This window comes from Sus scrofa, chromosome 13 (assembly GCF_000003025.6).
Source record: "Sus scrofa isolate TJ Tabasco breed Duroc chromosome 13, Sscrofa11.1, whole genome shotgun sequence".
Lineage (NCBI taxonomy): Eukaryota > Metazoa > Chordata > Mammalia > Artiodactyla > Suidae > Sus > Sus scrofa.
The window spans coordinates 123,319,415-123,344,580 of NC_010455.5; the positions used below are offsets into that span (position 1 = coordinate 123,319,415).

Sequence of the window (25,166 nt, forward strand, 5' to 3'; positions counted from 1 at the left end):
CTCCAATTAGACCCCTAGCCTGGGAACCTCCGTATGCCACGGGTGTGGCCCTAAAAAGACACAAAGACCAAAAAAATAAAAATAAAAAATAAACTTTAAAAAGCCAAAAGGAAGGCAGTGTAGTGTAATGAGTGGAAAGAGCATGAGCTTTGAAGTTACACAGGATTCGAATTCCAGCTCTCTCGGAAGTCAGTTTTCCTCTTCTGAGCCTTACCTGTAGAAAAAGGTAATATATGTCATACAATGGTTTGGGGCAGATTAAATAAGACACTCAACTAACATGTAAACATGCCTAACAAAAAGATGTTCTTAGGGGACACACAGTTTTTGAAGGCATGATCCTACTGTGTCCCCCTTTGCCTGGCAAAGCAATAAAACCATTCTTTTCTTCTTCACGCCTCCTCAGAAAATGTTCTTTCATGGTAGTACCCTTCCTTCTATCCCTTGCCTCAGCACATGTCTGTGCAAAGGCTTTATCAGCAAAAAACATTAAGGTGAGGTTAAGAAATATTTGTCAAAGTCTTGCTGTGAACTTCTAAGCTACGTGGTAGAAAAAAAGAACTTGAAGACCTTTTCCTTCAAGGAGCCAATAATCTGTACAGGGAGAGAAAAATTGCATATAAAAATGAATATGTAGGAATTCCCATCGTGGCAGCAGAGGAAACGAATCTGACTAGGAATCATGAGGTTTTGGGTTCGATCCCTGGCCTCACTCAGCGGGTCAAGGATCCAGCATTGCCGTGAGCTGTGGTGTAGGTCGCAGGTGTGGCTCAGACCTGGCGTTGCTATGGCTGTGGCGTCGTAGACCGGCAGCTACAGCCCCAACTAGACCCCTAGCCTAGGAATCTCCATATGCTGCAGTGCAGCCCTAAAAAGACAAAAAGACAAAAAAAAAAAAAATGAATATGTAGCATAGGAAATTAGAGAAGAGAAAGGTTTTTTTTCTACTGGCATAATCAGGGAAGGCTTCATAGAAGATGTAGGAATTGATGGAAATAGAAGCTGCACAGGTGTATAATACATCGTGTAACATTATTCTTATTCTAAGCAGGAATGTTTTTCAAAGACTATATAATATAGAAGATTGTCTCTCTTTTTTTTTTTTTTTTTTTTTTTGGTCCCCAGTCTAGTTATATTAAATTTGAGTAATTTAAAATGAAACAAATAATAGTAAAAATAACAATATTTGAATTCTTCTTTCTGTACACTATATAAAAAACCTTCCATTTAATGTTTAAAGAAAGACATTGCAATTATTCTTAATCAAAAAGAATATAATATCCAGCCTACACAAGTCTCAGGAAAAGGTGTTCTTTGTCCTAGAATGGAGCAGTTCCACAGAAAAAGCACCAATCTAACATAGCATATGGATATCTGAAGTGAACAAAACAAACTAAAATGTCTCTGTGCATAGTAGAGAAACAGGTAGACTAGAGGGATTTACATGGTAATTTAAGAATCTGGAAAGATTACATGCATTTTAAAAGTAATTTGGGAGTTCCTCTCTTGGCTCAGAGGAAAGGAATCTGACTAGTATCCATGAGGATGCAGGTTTGATCCCTGGCCTCCCTCAGTGCATAAAGGATCCAGCGTTGCCGTGAGCTGTGGTGTAGCTCGCAGACGCAGCTCAGATCCCATGTCTCTGTGACTGTGGTGTAGACCAGCAGCTATAGCTCCGATTTGACCTGTAGCCTGGGAACCTCCATGTGCCCTGAGTGCAGCCCTAAAAAGACACACAAAAAAAGTAATTTGGGTAGAGAACTGGTCTTAATAAATTTTTTTAAATATTCTTAAAATATAAATATGTGTACATGTTTGTTTATATTATGTGTGGACTCATGTATGTGTTTGTGTTTTCTTGAAAGGGGTGTTTGTACTCAGGCCCCATGTTACTGTATCATCATGGAATACTGTGCCCATGGACAACTCTATGAGGTTTTGCGAGCTGGCAGGAAGATCACACCTCGATTGCTAGTAGACTGGTCCACGGGAATTGCAAGTGGAATGAATTATTTGCACCTCCATAAAATTATTCATCGTGATCTCAAATCACCTAAGTGAGTTCTGGAGCTAATTTTTCAGCCATTTTCTTCTGTTGTTTTGAAATATAGAATTTTATCGACCATAGTTGAAGCTTTCAGAAATCATATTTTCAGTTCAATTTAAATTAGCACTTGACTGGTACCAGATTGTATTCGCTTTAATGCTAGCAAAAATGGTTTTCCCAGGTCATATCTCAGCAAGTAAAACATGACCTGTGTGGAATCTACTTAAGCTTAAATTTATTCCTACTTTTCTTTATCAAATTAATGGAATCCCAGCATACTTATCAGCCTTTTATTTATTTTTTTATTTTTTTAATTTTTGCTTTTTAGGGCCATACCCATGGCATATGGAAGTTTCCAGGCCAGGAATCCATTCGGAGCTGCAGCTGCTGGCCTATGCCACAGCCACAGCCATGTGGGATCTGAGCCATGTCTGTGACATACACCACAGCTCATGGCAATGCCAGATCCTTACCCACTGAGCAAGGCCAGGGATCAAACCCACGTCCTTACAGATACTAGTCAGGTTTGTTACCGCTGAGCCACGATGGGAACTCCCTTCTCTGCCTTAAGTGGTAATGAATCCCTTGTGTCATGCTCCCATGCAAGATTTAAATGTTTGCCACCATTTAAACAATGTTTTAAAAGAAGTGTCTTTTGGGAGTTCCCTGGTGGCCTGGTAGGTTTAGGATCCAGCATTATCACTGCTGTGGCTCAAGTTAGTACTGTGGCTTGGGTTCAGTCCCTGGCCAGGAACTTCCACATGTGGACATGGCCACAAATAAATAAATAAATACAGTGTCTTTTCTGTTGGGTTGTCTGAGACTGGCAAAGGTGAAAACCAGTATTTATTGAGATAAGTGCTTTACATGTCTTAACTTCATTTAATTCAAATGAAAATCTATGAGACCATTATTACAGACCCATAATTCTTTATCCAAAGCTCTTGGAGTCAGATGATTTCATAAATGTAACAAAGAGCATGACCTTATATCCCCAGTGAAGTCTGGGGCAACACTGTGTGCATATATGTGTGTGTGTGTGTGTGTAATCTGCCACAATCATAAATCTGTAGCACAACCTTTGACAGTCACACCAAATGGGATAAATAAATTGAGTTTGCTTTATATATATGGAAAAATATTTATAAACCATTTTCAGAGATTTCTGAATTGTGGATAAGATACTGTGACCTGAATTATCCCCATCTTACAAAGGAGAAAACTGGCTTAGAAGAATTAAGTTTAACTTGGCAAAGGTCACACAGTTAGCAAGTGGTGGAGGCAGGATAAAACCAGGTGTAGAAAGCCCAGTGTGTTCTGCTGCCTCACGAGTGTGAGTGACACTGTGTCTGGTGTGCAGCTAATGCCCTAGTGGGACTGGAACTCTCAAGCTGAATTCTGCAAGGTAGGAGGCAGCAGACGAATTCTTCACTTGACAATTAGTCATGATTTTCACTAATACTAATGATCTGGTTGTTTTCTTTATTTCTTTTTCAAGTGTTTTAGTGACTCATACAGATGCAGTAAAAATTTCAGATTTTGGTACATCTAAGGAACTCAGTGATAAAAGCACCAAGATGTCCTTTGCTGGCACAGTCGCATGGATGGCGCCAGAGGTGATACGGAATGAACCTGTCTCTGAGAAAGTCGATATATGGTGAGTGGTGCCATCTGTGGCAACTAGAAAGCTGTTCCCATTTTCACCCTATTAGCACTTTCCTCTTTTAACACTTCTCCTTTCCCAAAATATTCTTTAGTGTGTCTCGCTTTCGGTTGATTTCAGTCACCTATATTCTCAGGACTACCTAGCACAATGAAACATGGTAAGAAGGATTGGGAGTGGAGGAATTAGGGTGACTATCCATTTAGTAAATCATCAGTTTGGGGGACTTCAAAGAATATGCTGAACTTTCTCAAAAACTGAAAGTTTACTTTAAACAGCCATTTAGTATAAAACTCTTTCTGAAATATAGTACATACTTCTCACTTTCTTGAATAAAATACATTAAACAAAGTTTATGTTTCTCAGTGACTCACATATATCAATGATATACTTTGTTGTGATACAGATATATGCTTTAAACCTACTTGAGGTGTATAGATCTATTTGCCCTCTTATTAAACAGCCCCGATGGGCTATGATTTTTTTTTTTTCCTTTTTAAAAAAATCTTGGGAGTTCCCAGTGTGGCTCAAGACTTATGAAACCAACTAGTATCCATGAGGATACAAGTTGGATGCCTGGCCTAGCTCAATAGGTTAAGGATCTGCTGTTGCCATGAACTGTAATGTAAGTCGCAGACATGGGTCGGATCCTGCATTGCTGTGGCTGTGGTGTAGGCCATAAGGTGCAGCTCTGGTCCCACCCACCTGGGAACTTCTACATGGCATGGGTGTGGCCCTAAAAAGCAAAAAAAACATCTTTATCAACTTTTCCTCTGAGGTTATAAATCTCTGCTATTAACAATTTATTAACAGTTTATTTATAATTGTTTTTTCCTTCCATTCTTAAAATTGGCAACTATTAAATTTTAGACTTCAGCCAAGATAATAACATATATTAAAATTGCATATAGCACCAGAGTAAATAAGACAAAGTAGAAATATAGGGTCATTTGTATTTGCGGCAATTATTAACAAAGTGTCCTGATTAGGGAGTTTCCATTGTGGCTCGACAGCTTAAGAACCCAGCATAGTGTCCATGAGGATGCAGGTTCAATCTCTGGCCCCACTCAGTGTATTAAGGATCCAGCTTTGCCGCAAGATGTCATACATGTGACTTGGATCTGGCATTGCTGTGGCTATGGCATAGGCCAGTGGCTGTAGCCCCAATTCAGTCTCTAGCCTGGGAAGTTCCATATGCCACAGATGCAGCCTTAAAAAGAAAAAAAAAAAAAAAAGAAAATTAAAAAAATTTAAAATCAAGGCGTCCTCATTAGAGATTATACCAATTTATGTTCCCAATAGAAATGTGTAAAAGTGTTTTTTCAGTCTTGCCAATAAAATGTATTAAACTTTGGGATTTTTGCCAACCATATAGGTTAAAAAAAAAAAAAGATATCTTAAGTGTAATTTGAACTTGCATTCCTCTTCTCATAAATTTGTACATTTTTTCATATGTTTACAAAATATTTGTTATTATTTATGAACTACTCTTATCCTTTACTAAGCTTTCTGATTGCTTATTATTAAATTATAAACTATTTTATACATTAAGGAGATTAGCGTTTTATGTATATGAATCACAGAAAATTTTCGCATTTTGTTGTTTTGCTTTGAGTGAAGTTTTTTTTGCATGTCAAGATTTTTTTTTTTTTTAAGGAGTTTAGGGAGTTCTTCTGTAGCTCAGTGGGTTAAGGACCTGGCATTGTCACTGCTGTGGCTTGGGTCATTGCTATGGCACAGGTTTGATCCCTGGCCCCAGGAACTTCCACATGTTGCGGGCTCAGCCAAAAACAAAACAAAACAAAAGCAGTTTAATTTGTCAATCTTTCCTTTGATAGCTTCTGGATTTTTTTTTTTTTTTTTTTGGTCTTTTCGTCATTTCTTGGGCCGCTCCTGCGGCCTACACCACAGCCACAGCAACATGGGATCCGAGCTGCGTCTGCGACCTATACCACAGCTCACGGCAACACCGGATCCTTAACCCACTGAGTGAGGCCAGGAATTGAACCCGAAACCTCATGGTTACTGGTCGGATTCCTTAACCACTGAGCTATGATGGGAACTCCCTCAACAAAGATTTAAATGTGAAAAATGAAACCATAAAAATCCTCAAAGAACACATGGGAGTTAAAATAACCTTAGAGTGGTGAAGACTTGTCTAATTAAGAAATCCAGGAGTTCCCATCGTGGCGCGGTAGTTAACGAATCCGACTAGGAACCATGAGGTTGTGGGTTCGTTCCCTGGCCTTGCTCAGTGGATTAACGATCCGGCGTTGCCGTGAGCTGTGGTGTAGGTTGCAGACGCGGCTCGGATCCCGCGTTGCTGTGGCTCTGGCGTAGGCTGGTGGCTACAGCTCCGATTCGACCCCTAGCCTGGGAACTTCCATATGCCGCAGGAGCGGCCCAAGAAATGACAAAGAGGGAGTTCCCGTCGTGGCGCAGTGGTTAACGAATCCGACTAGGAACCATGAGGTCGTGGGTTCGTTCCCTGGCCTTGCTCAGTGGGTTAACGATCCGGCGTTGCTGTGAGCTGTGGTGTAGGTTGCAGACGCGGCTCGGATCCCGCGTTGCTGTGGCTCTGGCGTAGGCCAGTGGCTACAGCTCCGATTCACCCCTGGCCTGGGAACCTCCATATGCCGTGGAAGCAGCCCAAGAGATACCAACAACAAACAACAACAACAAAAAGACAAAAAGACAAAAAAAAAAAAAAAAAAAGAAAAAAATGACAAAGAGACCAAAAAAAAAAAAAAAAAAAAAAAAAATCCAGAAGCTATCAAAGGAAAGATTGACAAATTAAACTGCTATTGTTTTGTTCCAATTCGACTCCTAGCTGGGAACCTTCATATGCCGCGGGTGCGGCCCTAGAAAAGAAAAAAAAAAAAAAAAGACAAAAAAATAATGACAATAAATAAATAAATAAATCTTTAATGAATTTGGAATTTATATAAGATAAAGTATGGGTTTAATTTTTTCCCCAGTTGTCCCAACAGCATTTATTGAGTAATCATTTTTTCCCCACTGATTTGTCACTTCTATCATATACTCAATTCCTACATGTATCTGATCTATTTCTGGATTTCTGTTTCATTCCATTAGTCTTGCTCTCTATTCATTACCAGTGTTAATTATTGAAGCTTTGTGTTAAGTCTAAAATCCAATGGTTTTGTTATTCCTCATTAGTTTTCTTTTTCAGAATTTTCCTGGATGTTTCTGTTTTTCTAATAGCAGTCTTAGACTTTTAAAACTGGATATATATTTGATTAAAAATTAATAAAGAACTGAGACACAAGAACGTCTTTCTGCAATGTCTTCTGTACTTGTTCTTGGTGCTACTGTAGGTCTTTTGGAGTGGTGCTTTGGGAGCTTCTGACAGGAGAGATCCCGTACAAAGATGTAGACTCATCAGCCATTATTTGGGGGGTTGGAAGCAATAGTCTACACCTCCCAGTTCCTTCCACTTGCCCTGATGGATTCAAAATCCTTATGAAGCAGACATGGTAAGAAATGTGTTTCTCCCAGTATTCTCTTTTCCCTTGCTTCCTCAAAATCATATTCAGAACTTCTCAAAACTATATTAAAACTGCAGGGGAGGAGCTCCTGCTGTGGCTCAGTGGGTTAATGATCTGGCTTGTCTCTGTAGAGGCACTGGTTCAAACCCCAGCCCAGCACAGTGGGTTAAGCATCTGGCGTTGCTGCAGGTGTGGTGTAGGTTGCACCTCTGGCTCAGATTTGACCCCTGGCGGAGAAACTTCCATATGCTACAGGGGTGGCTGAAAAAGAAAAAAAGAAAAAAGAAAGAAATGAAACTGCAAGTCTCTGATGTGTATTTGGAGTGAAGAAACTTTGTGTAAAGTCTAGGAGCCTTGGAATTTGAGAACCTTGGATTCAAATACGAGCTCTGCCATTTTCTATCTGTGTAATCTGGGACATATCTTCCAACTCTGTTTTCTCATCTGTAATGTGGGGATAACACCTACTCATAGAGTTGTTGTGTTATGATTAATAAAAAATGATAAAGAATTTGATATGACATCTTGAAATCATAGGCCTTAGTATACGATAGCTGTCATTACTTTATCAGTGCTAAAGAATCATTATTATCAAACAGATCCTAGAGATTTCCAGTTCATTTAGAGGTTTCTTGTAACTGCATCTTCCTTTTGCTCTTCAGTACATTCAAAACTACCTGAGATATCGCCACACATGGAATCAAAAATGTTTTTTATAAAGTAGAATAAAATCTTTATCCTCCTTGAAACAGCTGAAATGCACAAGTTGTTTTTTGGGTTTTTTTTAACTTTTAGGCAGAGTAAACCTCGCAACCGACCGTCTTTTCGGCAGACACTCATGCATTTAGACATCGCATCTGCAGATGTACTTGCCACCCCACAAGAAACTTACTTCAAGTCTCAGGTAAGTCTGGAAATTCTTCCAGGTTGTACTGAAGAGACTTATCAGGAGCTCTTGGTGAGAAGGAACAGCTTCTCGGAAAAGGGTATTCTGATTCTTATAATAATTATATAACTCAATTCATTGTGAAACAATAATGATACCTCACACGTATGACATTTGCAGTTTTTTAAGCACTTAACATATTAGTCTCTTATTTGAAAATAGCGTGTATTAAAATGTCCTCTTCATAGTGGGTTCTGGTGAAATTTTTTAAGAGAAAAGAGGATATGAAAATAGTGGTGTACATACATTTGAATTAGAATTACTGCTGACCTTCATGAAAGTGTTGCTGTCCTTAAAGTTAGAAAAGCTAAAAGATGGAAGGGGAAAGTTAAATACCAGAGAGAGCCCATGGTAGAATTAGGCCCCAAGAGAACCTTTTCTCTAACTTTAAGTGTGTCACCTAGTGGCACCAAATAAAATATAATTTAATGTATCTGTTAGTCTTTACTGTATTACCATCCCAAACCTTATGGCTAAAAATAATAAGCTGTTCTGTGGGTTGCGATTTGTGCTGGGTAGCTCTTTAGCTGACTTTGACAGGGCTCACTCATAAGTCTGCAGTCAGTTGCCAGGAGGGGCTGGGAGATGACCTCATCCACAAGTCGGGTGATTGGCTGGCTATTAGCTAGAGCACCTGAGTTCTCCTCCATGCAGCTTCCTGCCTTCATCAACTTGAGCTTTTTCTGTGGTCTTCAGAGTAGCAAATGCAGCAAGAGAGCAAGCCCCAGTGCACAGGTGATTCTCTGGCCTGTGTGTGCATCGTGGCTGCTAATGTCTTATTGGCTAATACAAGTCACAAGCTAACCCAGATTGGGAAATAGGCTTCACCTCTTGACAAGAGAATCTGCCATTGCACATTGTAAGACAATGGGTGCATTGGTGATAAGTTTGTGGCTATTAAATAAGATGCTATAGGGAGTTCCCATTGTGGCTCAGCAGTAACAAACCTGACTAGTATCTATGATCCCCGGCCTCACTCAGTGGGTTAAGGATCCCGGCCTCACTCAGTGGGTTAAGGATCCAGCGTTGAGCTGTGGTGTAGGTCACAGATGTGGCTTGGATCCCACATTGCTGTGGCTGTGATATAGACCAGCAGCTATAGCTCTGATTTGACCCCTACCCTGGAAACTTCCTTATTCCTTGGGTGCGGCCCTAAAAAGACCAAAAAAAATTAATTAATTAATCAATAAGATGCTGTAAATGGCATAAGAATCAGTAGTCCGACCATGATCGATATGGATAGGGAGTTGTGGGGGATGGGTATGTATGAGATCCTTACCCCTACCAGACCCAGACAATAGCAAAAGGAATAAAATTCTATGAAACTTTGGCTTTTAAAATAAAGTGATGATCTTAAATTGTAGCTTATACTTGTAGAATTTAATATAGTATTACCCAATTTCTTATACAGCTTTGTCTCACTTTCTGAAAGGAATTTTTGCAACATGAATTCCATCTCTGCATTGACTTCCATTATCATTTCAAAAATTCATTCTCAGAGAAGACATTTTATTACTAATTAGTGTCTCAGTCTATTGCTAATAGCCCCCCATCTCCAATGGGTGATGAGTTTACCTACTAGGAAAATATGCATTGAAAGCAAACTGGACTGGGAGGGGATCATCCGTGGGAGTTACATATGCCAGGTAATAACCTGGCCCAACCAGAGGCTTGGAGTTCATGCTTATCTAGTGTCTGATAAACAGAGAGATACTCCACCCACCAGATATTGGGGATTATCTCAATTAAGGCACGAGGTTTCTTGCAGTTTCTAAGGAATCGGGGACTTTTACCCTGCTGCCCTGTTCTAACACACTCTCTATGACCCACAAACCCAGCTCTCCCCACGCTGTGTCTTTAGTCTGGCTTGCCCCTCTAGTTTTTTAGTGATTCTGAGGAATTATTATATAAGTAAAATGTTTTTATTTTAGTGAAAATAAGAGGATAACTTTTGACATTTCCTATGTTCTTTGATATGCATTCAGGTAAATTCCCTTAGGTCTGTTAAAACTATTGCCCGTCTATACAAATACATGTAGGTATTGGCTACTAGATAAGAAATCTTTCAAATATTTTCTTCTGTTAGTATTCAGAGGAAGACTCAGGCCCTTTTCTGAAATGGAAGAGAATTATATTAAGTACTCTAGGAATCCCAGACTTTAGGATATGATCACAATCACAGCTTTGCTTCCTTTACAGTAAAACTATACATATACCACAATTTTGAAAAACAGTGTTTGGTGAGAGTAGTAAGTCACCTTTGGGATGGAAATGCTATAAAATTGGGTTGTGATGATCAATTGTACAACTATAAATGTAATAAAATTCACTGAGTTAAAAAAAAAAAGGTAATAGGTCACAGGTCATTTCAAGGATGACCATACATAGTTGGAAAACATCAAGTTCTAAACAGACTTTACTTGCATGCTCCCAAAATATCACTTTTAAAGCTAGTGCCACATTTTCTGAGTATCCAGCATAAGCATAGTCCTGTGCAGTACAACCAAGTACTCACAGGTGGTGTCCTCACTTGTACCAATTCACTTCTACTAATACGTATACGCAACATTAAAATCGAACTCAGAAAAGGTTCTTTTAGAGCAAGAATATGAAGAGGAGAGGAAGGGAAGGGAAACAGTGCATTGGACATCTTTTAATGATTCATAAATTGCTCCACATTTTTATTCCATCATAGAATTTCACCTCTCCTTAAATAGTTCCTGGAAGTTTTCAGGTATTTACATGCTGATTTGTCTCTGGGTCTGAAATTCAGAGTATCTCTGGCTAATTATAATAAAGTATTTATGGACTAACCAGAGAGGTGCTGGGAAAAGTAACAGATTTGGAGCCTAAACCCCATTCTGTGACCTTAGATATGTTACTATAGTTCCCTAAACTTCAGCTTACTCATCTGAACAATGAAGATAATCATCTCTTCCCTTCCTTGTAGAATTTCGGTGAGGATCAAATAAGATAATAAAAATGTAAATGCATTATAAAATGTAAAGAACTGTTTGATTGTAAGATGTGATTATTACCCCTGCCACAAAACTAGAAAAATTAAGCTTCCTTTGAGGTATGAACATTCCAGGTACTTTTTCTCATGAACTCCTGAGATAGATAAGATGGCAGCTAGGGAGCTCCTATTCATTGTATTTTGACTTTATCCTCCTCCAGCGGACAAGAACTGATTGTTTAGCACATAGTTTTGCTTTTTGATAGCATCCTTGTACCTGAAGCCCTGAAGCCTTGCCTCTTGCTTGCTGACAGAATCTTCCCCACATCACTTATCAATCAATGGCTGTTAGCTACTGGGCCCACCCTCCCCCAGAACTGTCAGTCAAGAGGGCTGCCAAGAGCCCTGCTGACTCCTTCCTGAGAGAAGATGCTTCATCTGTTTCTCATCAACAGCACATGTATAAAGAAGCAGCATATATAGAACAGATGAACAAAGGAACCAATTTCAGCACAGTATTAGATTCTGCCAAAGCTATTGCTTCATTCCTTGACAATAACCCATTTTTCCAAGTAGGCAATTATTGCTCCTGGTATTCGAGTACATTCGATCTGAGACTTTAGAAAACATTTTAGCCTGGTTCCAGACCCCAGCTGAGGTGAGTCAGGTGACTTGCTTCTGCGCTCTTCCCCAGTCCTCTGCCTTTGCACCATTCTAGTTTCCTTTTGAGTGCCACCAGGACCACCAGAAATTCAGGGGCTGGAAGTTGCAGAGATGGCTTATCATAGGGACACACTGTTCTACTACCTTAAGAGCAATTGTGTCAAGAGCAAGTCAGTGCTTAGCCACAGGCTGGGCACTTACCTGGGGAGGCAGTAGAGATTTGTGTGCCAATCAGAGGTTGGACTGGATGACTTCTAAAGCCTTTCTGACTCAGAATCTATGATTTCCCACTATAGGGCTAGAAGAATCAAATTCTTTTTTTTATATAAGAATTTACTGTATATTTACTTAAGTATGTATATAATATATTTACTTATTATATTATGTATTATGTATTATATTATGTATGTAATATATTTACTGTATATTTACTTAAGTATGTATATAATTTACTTAAGTATGTATATAATATGCCATTTTAACCTTTTTTTGATTTAATGATTTTTATTTTTTCCATTGTAGTTGGTTTACAGTGTTCTGTCAATTTTCTGCTGCACAGCAAAGTGACCCGGTCACACACACACACATATATATATATTCTTTTTCTCACATTATCCTCCATCATGTTTCATCACAGGGATTAGATATAGTTCCCTGTGCTATGCAGCAGGATCTCATTGCTTATCCATTCCAAAGGCAATAGTTTGCATCTGTTATCCCCAAGCTCCCAGTCCATCCCACTCCCTCCCTCTCCCCCTTGGCAACCACAAGTCTGTTCTCCAAGTCCATGACTTTCTTTTCTATGGAAAGGTTCATTTGTGCCATATATTAGTTTCCAGATATTAGTGATATCATATGGTATTTGTCTTTCTCTTTCTGACTTGCTTCACTCAGGATGAGAGTCTCCAGTTCCATCCATGTTGCTGCAAATGGCATTATTTTGTTCTTTTTTATGGCTGAGTAGTATTCCATGGTGTATATATACCACATCTTCCTAATCCATTCCTCTGTTCATGGACATTTAGGTTGTTCCTATGTCTTGGCTATTGTGAACAGTGCTTCAATGAACATGCAGATGCATGTATCTTTTTCAAGGAAAGTTTTGTCTGGATATATGCCCAAGAGTGTTCAGGCCTTATCTGGAATATAAAGAGGATTTCATTCAATCCTTTTTCAAATAGCCTCATGTTATTATTTTTTAGGCAAGAAATAGATTTATTAAAATAGGATGCATATGAGAGATGCAAGCAAGAGAGTTCACTTTGTGACTCAGTGGTAAATGAACCCAACTAGGATCCATGAGGATGCGGGTTCAATCCCTGGCCTCGCAAAGTCAGTTAAGGATCCAGCATCGCTGTGAGCTGTGGTATAGGTCCCAGACACAGCTTGGATCCCACGTTGCTGTGGCTGTGGCATAGGCTGGCAGCTGTAGCTCCAATTCCACCCCTAGCCTGGGAACTTTCATATACCATGGGTGTGGCCCTAAAAAGCAAAAAAAAAAAAAAAAAAAAAAAAGAGAGAGAGAGAGAAAGATGCAAGTGGGCAGGCAAGGAGGTTTTGCCTAGCCTCATATTAATGTTTGCAGTTCTTTCCACTGACTCTAGCTGGAACAGCAGTCTTCCACCCAGCACCTTCTGGGTATTGCTTTATTGATTAGCGCTGTTTTCTGCTAAAAGACTGTAGTCCCCAGCTGACATCCATTGGATTCTGTTGTATCCATAAGGCACTGCCATCACCTGCCAGGAGCTGCTATTTTTTACTATAACTGAAGCTCTGGACTTTTCAAGATTCTGAAGTTTGCACATTGTCCTGTTTGTGCAATGAACTGTTCCTTTCCATATTGAGATACTTTTTTTTTTTTTTTGTCTTTCTAGGGCTGTACCCACGGCATATGGAGGTTCCCAGGCTAGGGGTCTAATCGGAGCTGTAGCAGCCGGCCTACGCCACAGCCACAACAATGCAGGATCCCAGCCGCATCTGTGACCTACACCATAGCTCACGGCAATGCTGGATCCTTAATCCATTGAGTGAAGCCAGGGATCGAACCCACAACCTCATGGTTCCTAGTCGGATTCGTTAACCACTGAGCCACGACAGGAAGTCCGAGTTACATTATATTAAAGGTCACAGAATAGTGCTGGTTATGGCCCAAGGTTTTGTAAAGGCATTTTAGTGAAACAAAGGGAAATGCCTCCCCATTCCTATGTTGATAGCTTTGTTATAGGTCAAGATCCCAAGGACTCCTCCTTCCCTCAGGTTTTCTCTCAGAGACTCCTTAATCTCTGTGCAAATTGGCTTGCTTGCCCATGTCCAATTCTTGGATATGCCCAGACATGTCTAAATTAAAGATTAAGTGCAAATTGGAACTCCTGTTACATAAAGATTCTAAGTGCATGTGATAGAACTCCAAAATTCACATCAACCTGTATGTGATACCTTTGGGGAAAACACTTTATCACTCAGTACCTGGTGTTTTCTCACACATCCTGTTCCCTCTTCATAGGAGGGAACTTCTTTTGGGAAATGTGCTTTCTTAATAAGTGTCCGTCTTGAGAAAGTTCTCTTTAAATTTCATATTCTCATAAGCTAGATGTCAGGAGGTTTATTTCCTCCAGAATTTAAAAAAAATCTAATCTGTGATATCTGGTTTCTCACCACCAGAGGGAGATATTCCTTTTCCTGGTCCCTTCCTTAAGTATTGGACTAGGAATCCACTGACATGGTTTTCACAAAAGAGGATGCTTTAAGGCCCACATTTGGCACTCTCCCTTATCCTTTTTAAGTAATATAACTCTTGATTGTCAACCTTTGGGCTCTGAAAGCTCAAATACTCTTCCTACTTCATGACTTTGATCTGATAGCTGAGAGAGCGGTGTTACCTGGGGCTCAACCAAACCTGCATTTACAGGTTAGATACAGTCAAAGACTGCTACCAAACACTGGACAGCACATTCTGGATCTTGGCTTTCTGATGACATTGTTTGGCAGATTTGGTGCCTGAAAGTCAACTGACTGACAGAAATTTCTACCCAGTGGTCGGTCAACATGTACATATATGGAGATCTGATATATTTTGAACAGATAAGCAAGATGATTGTTTTCTACATAATTGAAATTTGATTTCCTCTATAAAAATAAATGAGAAATAACAAATTTGGGGAGAAAAATTCTGTAACTTCACAATTACTTAAGCATAACTTCTTCCATGATCTAAAGAGATCATTTTAACATGAATATAAAAGGAATAGACTAGCTCTAGAAGATGATACAGTTTGTTTGTTTGTTTATTGGCTGCTCCCACAGTATGCAGAAGTTCCCAAGCCAGGGATCGAACCTGCACCACAGCAGTAAATAATCTTGTCAGCTTCTTGTGTTGGTAGCATATACAAAATTTGAAGATGCATCTCCTTTAGCTGTTTTTCTAGCAATGGCCTATAGACTACATCCTTATAGAGATTGTCCTCCTAAAATTTAGATAAAGTTAGTCTGAAAGTCTATGCCCTATGGAACACCCAATTTCCTTTTTAACATGTCTGTGAATTCCTAGGAGATTTATAATTTCATGGACACTCTGGCTCTGCTTTCCTAAAATTCTTGGCTCCCCATCCCTGCCATCTTGTGGTTGTTCCTTTATCCTTGTCGTGTCATTGACCCAAACATGAAGTTCAGCACCTTTCCTTGATTTAAAACAAAACAAAAACATATATCCAAAGTCAAGGTAAATGTCAGAGACTTTACTAAAGGTTTAGGAAATTGGAAGAGGCTTACATCTTGAAAAACTTAAATCATATCCTAGATATCCATACATCTCCTAAAATTTTTCTCAGACTACTAATGTGTTTGGCTATGCTCTTTCTCCTCCTCCTTCTGTCTTTTCTGTTCTTTCTCTCACCCACAAATTCCTGCATAATTCCTCATATTTTATTCCCATCTCCTTCTTTTCATGCCCTTTGAATCTTCTAATCCAAATATTTTCTCAAGATATTTTCATAAACAAAGCCTGCTAGGAATTCTGGTCCAATACAAAGATGATCATATTCTCACTGACATGTGCTTCTACCATATGGTTATCAGAATTGTTCTTTCTAGCCAGGCTATCTCAGCCACCATCCTGACTTTAAACTGAGCTCTTTTATTCCAGAGATGATGGCTAATACTCCAGCTATGATGTTTCTTGTGATCAGTGCTGCAAGAAAATTGCGGCACACTAAATACAGAATATGGGGTGAGGAGTAGGATGGGGTGTGCAGATAACTAACATGAGATATTTTGCTATCAAGTAATATTTATTGAACATCTATAAGGCTTTTTAGTAGAAGCATACAGTGAGGAAAATCTTGTTCATGATTCTATGGTTATATCAGGGATTAAAACTCCTGGAATATTAATAAAATCTACTTTGCTCTCACCCAGGCTGAATGGAGAGAAGAAGTGAAGAAACATTTTGAGAAGATCAAAAGTGAAGGAACTTGTATTCACCGATTAGATGAAGAACTGATTCGAAGGCGTAGAGAAGAGCTCAGGTCGGCTGATCCCTTCTTCTTCACCTCTTCTTATTCCCAGGTCCTCAGATGTTAGCAGGAACCCTCTTTGTGAACCATTTCATTTTCTACACACACTTACCTCTGCTGGTTATTGTTATTCTCTTTTAAAGTTGCCCTGAAAGTCAGTCCCTCCTTTATACCACTTTCGTATTGTCTCCCCCTGCTTCTCTTATCTCCCTTTCTTATATCTCTGCAACAGAGATTCCTGGAGCAGTGCTCTTTGTTTATTCAGTTGCTGCCATAGACAATATGAAAGGTCAGAAATTTATAAGATATAGTTCCTGGGCTCAAGAAGCTCATAATCTATTAAGGGATAGAACGTAAGTTCATAGATAACCACTGGATTAGATAGGATCTGCACTGTGGATAAGTACGAATGAGTGATCGTGGTGTCAGCCTTAACTGCATATTTCCCTTAAAAATATACTATACCATATTTTTATTAAGATGTTGCCAACACTGCATAAAGGTTATAAATTATACACAAATTGTGTTCAGATTTTATCTGTGGCCCTCCTGGCTATTCTGTATGGCCCTTAATAACAAACTAAGTGGAAAACTTGTGTGTGGGGGGGGTTGTTTGTTTGTTCATTTTGTCTTTTTAGGGCCACACCCATAGCATATGGAGGTACCTAAACCCAGGGGTCGAATTGGAGCTGTAGCCACTGTCCTATGCCACAGCCACAGCAATGTGAGATACAAGCCACATCTGTGACCTATACCACAGCTCATGGCAATGCTGGATCCTTAACCCACTAAGTGGAAAACTTGGACTTCCCATCTCCCACTCCATCTTGTCTGAGTCCTTGCATTGGACAAGGGAACCTCAGATGTAGAGGGCCATTGAGCAAATGCTTTTGGGGTAAACCATCCTGTTCTTACTTCATTAGAGCTGACCCTAGTTCTCCCCTACATGAATCTGCTTCACTGCTCCTGGGTTTTATTTCATAGGCATGCTTTGGATATTCGTGAACACTATGAGAGAAAACTTGAGCGGGCTAATAATTTATACATGGAACTGAGTGCCATCATGCTGCAGCTAGAAATGCGGGAGAAGGAGCTCATCAAGTACGTATCCAGACCACTGTCTGTCCTGATTGATTTGGGTCTATCGGTCAACTGAAATGTCCTACTCTTCCAGGTTGCTGTTCCTCAGAACTGGCAGCTGTTTTATTTATTCACCCAGCATTCCTTAGGGGATGTGCTCAGGTCCCTGCTCTGGGGAGGCTTACAATTGAGTGGAGTTGTCACAGAGCTGGTTCTAGGGGACCGTGTGCTTGACAGGCATTTATAGCTTCAGCCTGCTGAACGTCTCAGAAAGGGGTCCTTGTTTCAAGAAAAGCTTGGAGTGGATGAGTGGGGGTTTACTGCCCCCAGGGGAAGCAAGGTGGCTGCTGCAAGTGATTCCAGGTGTTCCTGAGAAGGGCAAGAAGTCCTGGGGCCCTGAATAAAACAGCATTTTACTGAAAATAAGTGGGACTTGCACCATGGCTTTGTGTCTCACACAAGGCCTGGTGGGAAAGGGAAGGTCAGCCTCTGAGCCCATCTGCAAGCTGAAGAGAAAAATAAAGCCAGGTTAGTTTGAATTTAGTATTTTTCTTTCCCATTTAAACTAAATAGCTGCCGTGTTACTCAGATAGCCTTTATCTATTAGGTGTGGCCAGAATCTGGAGCTGGAGTCAACCTGTGAAAACACTCTGCCCTCCTTTTTTGTCTGCCATGACTGAGAGGTGGCTTTTTCTTTCATTCTCCAGGCGTGAGCAAGCAGTGGAAAAGAAGTATCCTGGGACCTACAAACGACACCCTGTCCGTCCAATAATCCACCCCAATGCCATGGAGAAGCTCATGAAGAGGAAAGGCGTGCCTCACAGACCTGGGATGCAGGCCAAGCGGTGAGCGCCTGCATGACCTGATATGCAGAGAACTGGGGAGATATGCCCCCAGAATACATTATCAGATGATGGTGGGTGTGGCCACACGGTTCCCGCATCGTCAGCACACCTGCCTCTAGATAGAGAGTAGAAGGTGGGCGAAAATGTGTCATGGACTCCACAAACCTAGTTTTTACTGTCTGAAGCAATGATATTTATTATCTTAGCATGGAATAGCAAAAAGAGAAAATGAACTGGGGGCCAGAGAGAACTGGATCCAAATCCTGGCTCTGCCTATTAGAAGCCGTATGTTTTGGACTGTGTCACTTGGCCTCTCTCAACCCTGTGGGTAGCACAGGAGATTTTCTTTTCTTTTCTTGCCTTCTAGTACACAGAATTGAATTCACCCTAATTCTTGATTTGCGCAACATTGGTCCATGCATGTCCCACTTTTATTTAGTTAGTACTTTTTCATAAGATGATATGTGCCTAGAAAGCCACCACCAAAAGCAAAAGCAGAAACTTTAATCATTGCCTATATCTAACCATATAGTTCCCCTCATCCCCACTCCTGTGTGAGATTTTTGTGAAGTTTAAATAAAACAACATGTGAGATCACCTAGTAAATCACAGTTGCTTAAAAAAAAAATGGGTTTTAAAATTTTTTAAAGGTGCCCTCTCCCCTAATTATAACACATTTTCCTTCTTACTAGTTTAGTTTTATAATGCTCTTCCAGTTTTTATTACCAAGCTCTGCTAGAGCTTCATTCCTCCCAAGAAATGGAGAGGTGACCCTATCTGGAATTGATGCAAAAGAAAGAAATGTCCCTTAACCTGGGGTATAGACCCATCAGTGAGACTTGAGCTAAATGCAGTAAGAATAAAGGTAACAGAGAAATGCAAACCAAGCATGTATTTTAAGGCTTTCAGAATGGTGACTATTCCACCATAGCATGACTAATACAAAACCTAAACTTCTGAGGGGGAACTACATGGATTAATTCTAGTTTTTCTTTTATTTACTGTGCCTGACCATCTTCTGGTCAAGCTCTGAGAAATTGTTTTCAGATACCACCATAAAACACTCCTGGAATCCCAACTCTTCTTTTGGCTTACTAATGAGGCACCAAGTTTACCTGCTGGCTCCTTCCTGCAGTCTGCCAACAGTTAAAAGTAAGAAAATAGGAAAACAGAGTTCCCGTTGCGGCTCAGTGGCTTAAGAACCCAACACAGTGTCCATAAGGATGCAAGTTCGATCCCTGTCCTTGCTCAGTGGGTTAAAGATCCAGCATTGCTGCAAGATGCAGTATAGGTCTCAGATGGGGCTCAGATCTGGTGTTGCTATGACTGCGGCATAGGCTGGAAGCTGCAGCTCTGATTCCACCCCTAACCTGTGATTTGACCCCAGACTTCCATATGCCACAGCTGTAGCCATAAAAGAACAAAAAAATTCAAAAACTAAGAAAATTTCTCTCACTGGGGCAGAAAATAGTACTGTTTAATTTTTCACAATATAAGCTTGAGTTTACTTTTATTTTGGCTGTAAGAAGTGTGTTTGAAAGAGTTTAACAGCACCAATAGATGCTTAGTTGACAAGCTGAACTTGTCTAGGAAGGTAGCTTGGAGTGGGTATTAGAGCTGCAAATAGTTGTGCTTTTAGTTGATTGCCCCTTGAAGGGTTTACGTTTCAGATTATTTGGCAGTCCAGTGATCATCAAGTCAGAAGGCCAGTGACCCCTGAGGTGATCCATAGAGGAGAAACCATCCACTAACCTTTAGCCTATATTTCAGTTTGTAGGGGGTTTTTTTTGGGGGGGGGGGTTGTTGTTGTTTTGGTTTGGTTTGGTTTGGTTTGGTTTGGTTTGGTTTTTGGCTACACTCTTATCATATGGAAGTTCCCAGCCAGGATCAAATCTGAGCTGCAGCTTTGACCTATGCCACAGCTGCAGCAACCCTGGATCCTTAACCCACTGTGCTGGGCCAGGGGTCAAATCTGCACCACAGAGACAATGCCAGATCCTTAACCTGCTGCTCCATAGTAGAAACTCCTTCAGTTTGTATTTAGTTAGAGACTGAAGAGAGAGTTCAATGATGGACCCACTAAGCCCATAACAGTTAAGTATAATCCAATAAGATAGTCTGAATACTTCATAATATAGAGACACTTGGCATGAGGAAAGAACTATTCCTTGGTGTCCAAAGACTTGGGTTCAAGTTGTGAATTCTACTGCCATTTACTAGCTTTGTGACAGACACAAGCGAACTAACCAGTCTGATCCCTCAGTGCCCTATCTGTACCATTGATATTGTTAACAGTAAAAAATTAGTGTTTGATATATTGTAAAGTGCTTTGTAAATTGTGAAGTGCTGTATCAGTTTCATTTTTGCACTGCCAGTAAACACAGCTTTCACCTGACTTATGACCCTTTCACCTCAACTCTCTTTTAGGTTCTGCCCTAGCCAGGTACTGTGTAAGTAGATGCCCTAACTGGGCCTTGGAAGGCTCTCTTTCTTCGGTAAAAAGCCACAGGATCTCTTCAATCCAGATACCAACTACAGAGCTGTGATTCTGAGACAGAAAAATGCTGAGAACACAGTACCCTACCCACCTTATCATAAACCATTACATCTGGAACTTCTGTGCTAAGACTCTAACAGCTTTTCCTGAAAGAGAGGAAAAACCCATCTCCTACTGCCTGATGCCAACTAATTTCCTATGAGGCCTGGCTCTTCAAAATGTGGTCCTTAGTTCAGCATCATCTGGGAGCATGTTAGAAATGCAGGCACTTAGGCCCCATCCCAGACCTATGCAATGATTTTAACAAGCTCCCCAGTGATTTTCACATACCTTCAAGCTTGTTCTCTAACCATCCAACAAGGCAGACTAGAAATTGGGAGAGACTTCTTGTCTGGATTCTACCAGTAATGATCTGTGCGACTAGGAGCCACTTTGGCTGGGGTTTGGGTGCCTCATCACATAGGATGAAGGCAGGACTGCATCTGTGGTTTCCCTGCAATGTCTGGGACCCCCTAGAGCTTGTACAGATGTCTCTCTGCCCAGGGAAGAGAGAACAGGGGAGCCCTGTGGGGGAGGGCTTCTGCTCTTCCACCCTTCTTCAGCTATATCCACGTTTGTTTTTTAAATAGATAATGGACATGTAACAATATATTAATTTCAAGTGTACAACTTAATGATTCAACCTATGTGTATATTACAAAATGCTCACCACAATAAGCCTTGTTAACATTTATCACCAGACATAGTTACAAATTTTTTTTCTTTGATGAGAACTTTTCAGATTTACTCTTAGCAATTTAAAAATATACAGTACAGTATTATGTAACTGTAGTTACCATGCTGTACATTACCTATGAATTATTTATTTCATATCTGGAAGTTTGTGCCTTTTGACCCCCTTTACCCATTTCACCTACCCTGTGCTCCCAACCCTCACCTCTGGCAGCCACCATTCTGTTCTCTTACTATATCTGTTTTATATATTGGGTTTCTCATAATAATTCATTTGAGTAAAGGATTCTTTTGTTTCAAAAAAAAAAGGTGGGCTCTAAAGCTCTGAAATCTCCAGCTGATTTGTGTCTGTCTGGTCTCAAAGAACAGTGGGGCTACTTTCTGGTGGGAAGAACCTGGCATCCCATGATCTCTGTGATGAATCAGTTCATCAGTTCAGAAACCATTTATTGGTGTGCACAAGGCTTACTTGCAGGCTCCGGCTTCCTCCTGCACCTGACTCAGTCACGTGGGCTAAGAGAGACCCTTTCTCCTTTAGGAACGCCGTAAAACACCAGGGTCGCTCCTGACGAGCCCGTCTTGTGCTGGCTCTGAGCAACCTCTGGGACTCTCTACTAATTTCCTCCTCCTCTGTTCCTACTGTCTTCTGCCCCTTCCTGAAAAGTTTATTATGTATGTACTATGAGCAAGACTCCTTGCTAGTGTCCTCCACAGGCAGGGGTGGATACGACTTAGTCCCAGCCCTCAAGGGGACTGTGTCTAGACCAAACTCCCTGAACTTAGCCTCTTGCCTAATTAGCTGAGGTTTCCTTCCATGGACCCAGACCTCCGTCCTTAGTGATCCCTTGTGGATCCATCATCAGACAGATTTCTGATCAAGGGCAAAAACCCATGCCTATGCACTGGCATATTGGCACCAAGCTGAGGGCTGATACTGGGAGAAAGAAGTCAAGAAGCCTGTAAAGCAGAATTTAAAGGGTATCAGGGAGTCACCTAATGAGGTACAGAAGGAAATCCAGAAGGAATAAAGGGAATCCTCTATACATGGACATTTAGGTTGTGTCTAGCTTTCTGCTATTATAAACAAAGCTGTAACCTAACACGTTCCAACATCTTTCTGTACATCTATTATCTCCATTGGTTAAATCCATGTGTGTGTAACATGATTCAAAATGTATGTCTATTTTAAGGCCTGGGATATGTTTCCCCAAACTTGAATGTGTTTTCATGTGTTTAAAACCAAACCTGTTCTTTTCTCCCAGGCCAGATCTGTTGAGATCCGAAGGTATCCCCAGTGTGGAAGTGGCTCCCACTGCATCCCCTTTGTCTGGAAGTCCCAAAATGTCCACCTCCAGCAGCAAGGGCCGATATCGGAGCAAACCACGCCACCGCCGTGGGAATAGCCGAGGCAGCCATAATGACTTTGCGGCGATCCTGAAAAACCAGCCAGCCCGAGAAAATTCCCCCCATCCCACTTACCTACACCAAGCTCAGTCCCAATATCCTTCTCCGCATCACCCTAATCCTCTGCAGCAGCAATACCAGCAACCCCCTCCTGCCACGTCTCAGAGTCACCATCCCAGACTCAATATGCACGGACAGGACATCGCAACCTGCGCCAACAACCTGAGGTATTTTGGCCCAGCGGCCGCCCTGCGGAGCCCACTCAGCAACCACGCTCAAAGACAGATGCCTGGCTCTAGCCCTGACCTTATCTCCACGGCCATGGCAGCAGATTGCTGGAGAAGTTCTGAGCCAGACAAGGGCCAGGCTGGCCCCTGGGGCTGTTGTCAGGCTGACCCCTATGACCCCTGCCTCCAGTGCAGGCCAGAGCAGCAGCGTGGGTCCTTAGACCTGCCCTCTGCTGAGCCAGGGGGGAGGAGCCCCAACCTTTTCAAGTCACCAGCACACAATCCCCTGTCGGAAAGTGCTCAAGCTTCTGAGAAGATGGAAGAGAATGAATTCAGCAGCTGTAGGTCCGCATCACCCCTTGGCACCTCTCATCACATCACCCCCCCAGTGCTACCTCGAAAAACCAGGCCCCTTCAGAAGGTAAGGTGTAACGACAGCAGCAGTGTGGCTCACTGCCTTCATGGAATGTCAGAGCCTGTCATATGCATTATAAAACATACATTAAAAAGTATACATTTTGTGAAAAGATGAGATGATAAAAACATAAATAGCAGGGTTTGGGTTCGTATGTTTTTTTTACTTTTAGCACTTTCCACACTGCTTAAGTGATGGACTAAGGAATACAGGGAACTGATTCAAATGTATATAATTTACAAATAGAAAAATAGCCATATATTAGGGATATGTATTCAAAAGAGTTTAGAACCCACTACCCTAGCCTAGTCCTAAGGGATATTGCAAGAAGGAAGGATCCCATTACAAAACAAGTTTGGGAAACAGTATCCTCTGGCCCTTCTTAGAGATTCCTAGTACACATTAACAAATCCTAGGATTGGGAGTTCCCTGGTGGCCTAGCAGTTAAGGGTCCAGCCTTGTCACTGCTGTGGCTTAGGTCACTGCTGTGATGTGGGTTTGATCACTGGTCTGGGAACTTCTGAAAAAAAAAAAAAAAATCCTAGGCTTTGAGAAGTCACGCAGTAACCTTGTTTAATCCAGCATTTCCTCACCTACTTGACATACTGCCTTTTAAAAATAACACCTAAGATAACATCTGTTGGGAGTACCTATTGTGGCGCAGTGGAAATTAATTCGACTAGTATCCTTGAGGATGTGGGTTCAGTCCCTGGCCTTGCTTGGTGGGTTGGGGTCTGGTGTTGCTGTGAGCTGTGGTGTATATAGGTGGCAGACATGGCTTGATAGCTGCAGTGTAGGTCAGCTCCATTTCAACCCCTAGCCTGGGAATTTCCATATGCCACGGGTGTGGCCCTAAAAGGCAAAAAAAAGAAAGAAAGAAAAAAGAAAAGAAAAGAAAGAAAAATTTTTTAAATAACATCTGTTTGAGTTCCCATTGTGGCTCAGCACAAACCTGACTGGTATCCATGAGGATGAGGGTTTGATCCGCTCAGTGGGTTAAGGATCCAGCATTGTCGTGAGCTGTGGTGTAGGTCACAGATGCAGCTCAGAGCCTGTGTTGCCATGGCTGTGGCGTAGGCTGGCAGCAGTAGGTCTGATTTGACCCCTAGCTAGGGAATTTCCATATGCTGCAGGTGTGGCCCTAAAAAGACAAAAAAATAAAAAAATGAAAATAACGTCTATTAATCCCCCATGGAACCAGCTTTCTTCACAGTGTATTTTATAAAAACATCACTTAATTAATAACCATCATGACCTAGCCAGTTCTCAGTCCCTGAAACCTGTTCCTCTCCTCCTTGCCCACTGGCTGCCTGTGGTTTATTAGCTGAGAGGCCATCTACTTCTCCTCCCTTGTGGTTAGATGCAGTCTTGGGAGTCAGACAGACCCCAGTTCAAAGCTAGACTCTTCCACTTAGTACCTTTATAAAAATCATAAATATTTAGTACCTTTTTAAAAAATCATCGGTTTCCTATCTACAAAGTGAGGCTAATAGTAGATCCTGCCTCATTGGTTGGTGTGAAGATTAAACGAGTTGATAAAGCATTTAGAACCAGGCCTGGCATGTGGCAACCTTCCAAAAATGTGAGCTTATCTTGCTTAAAATGTGTAAAAACTATTTAGCACTCATCTTGCATAAGGCTGTGTGTGAAAAGTATTTAGCACTCAGAAAA

At 41.1% G+C, this 25,166-nt stretch overlaps 1 protein-coding gene across 7 annotated transcripts in view; it reads left to right on the forward strand.

The window, feature by feature from the left end:
• Positions 1-25,166, forward strand: part of MAP3K13 (mitogen-activated protein kinase kinase kinase 13) — a 181,475-nt gene that overhangs the window by 143,338 nt on the left and 12,971 nt on the right. For all 7 annotated transcript variants that reach the window (XM_021069980.1, XM_021069982.1, XM_021069984.1 and 4 more), the window contains 8 exons: positions 1,866-2,057; positions 3,546-3,704; positions 7,049-7,207; positions 8,015-8,123; positions 16,198-16,307; positions 17,280-17,396; positions 18,083-18,220; positions 22,712-23,501. In XM_021069980.1, coding sequence (XP_020925639.1) covers positions 1,866-2,057; positions 3,546-3,704; positions 7,049-7,207; positions 8,015-8,123; positions 16,198-16,307; positions 17,280-17,396; positions 18,083-18,220; positions 22,712-23,501 — 1,774 coding nt within the window. The remainder of the gene's footprint in view (positions 1-1,865; positions 2,058-3,545; positions 3,705-7,048; positions 7,208-8,014; positions 8,124-16,197; positions 16,308-17,279; positions 17,397-18,082; positions 18,221-22,711; positions 23,502-25,166) is intronic.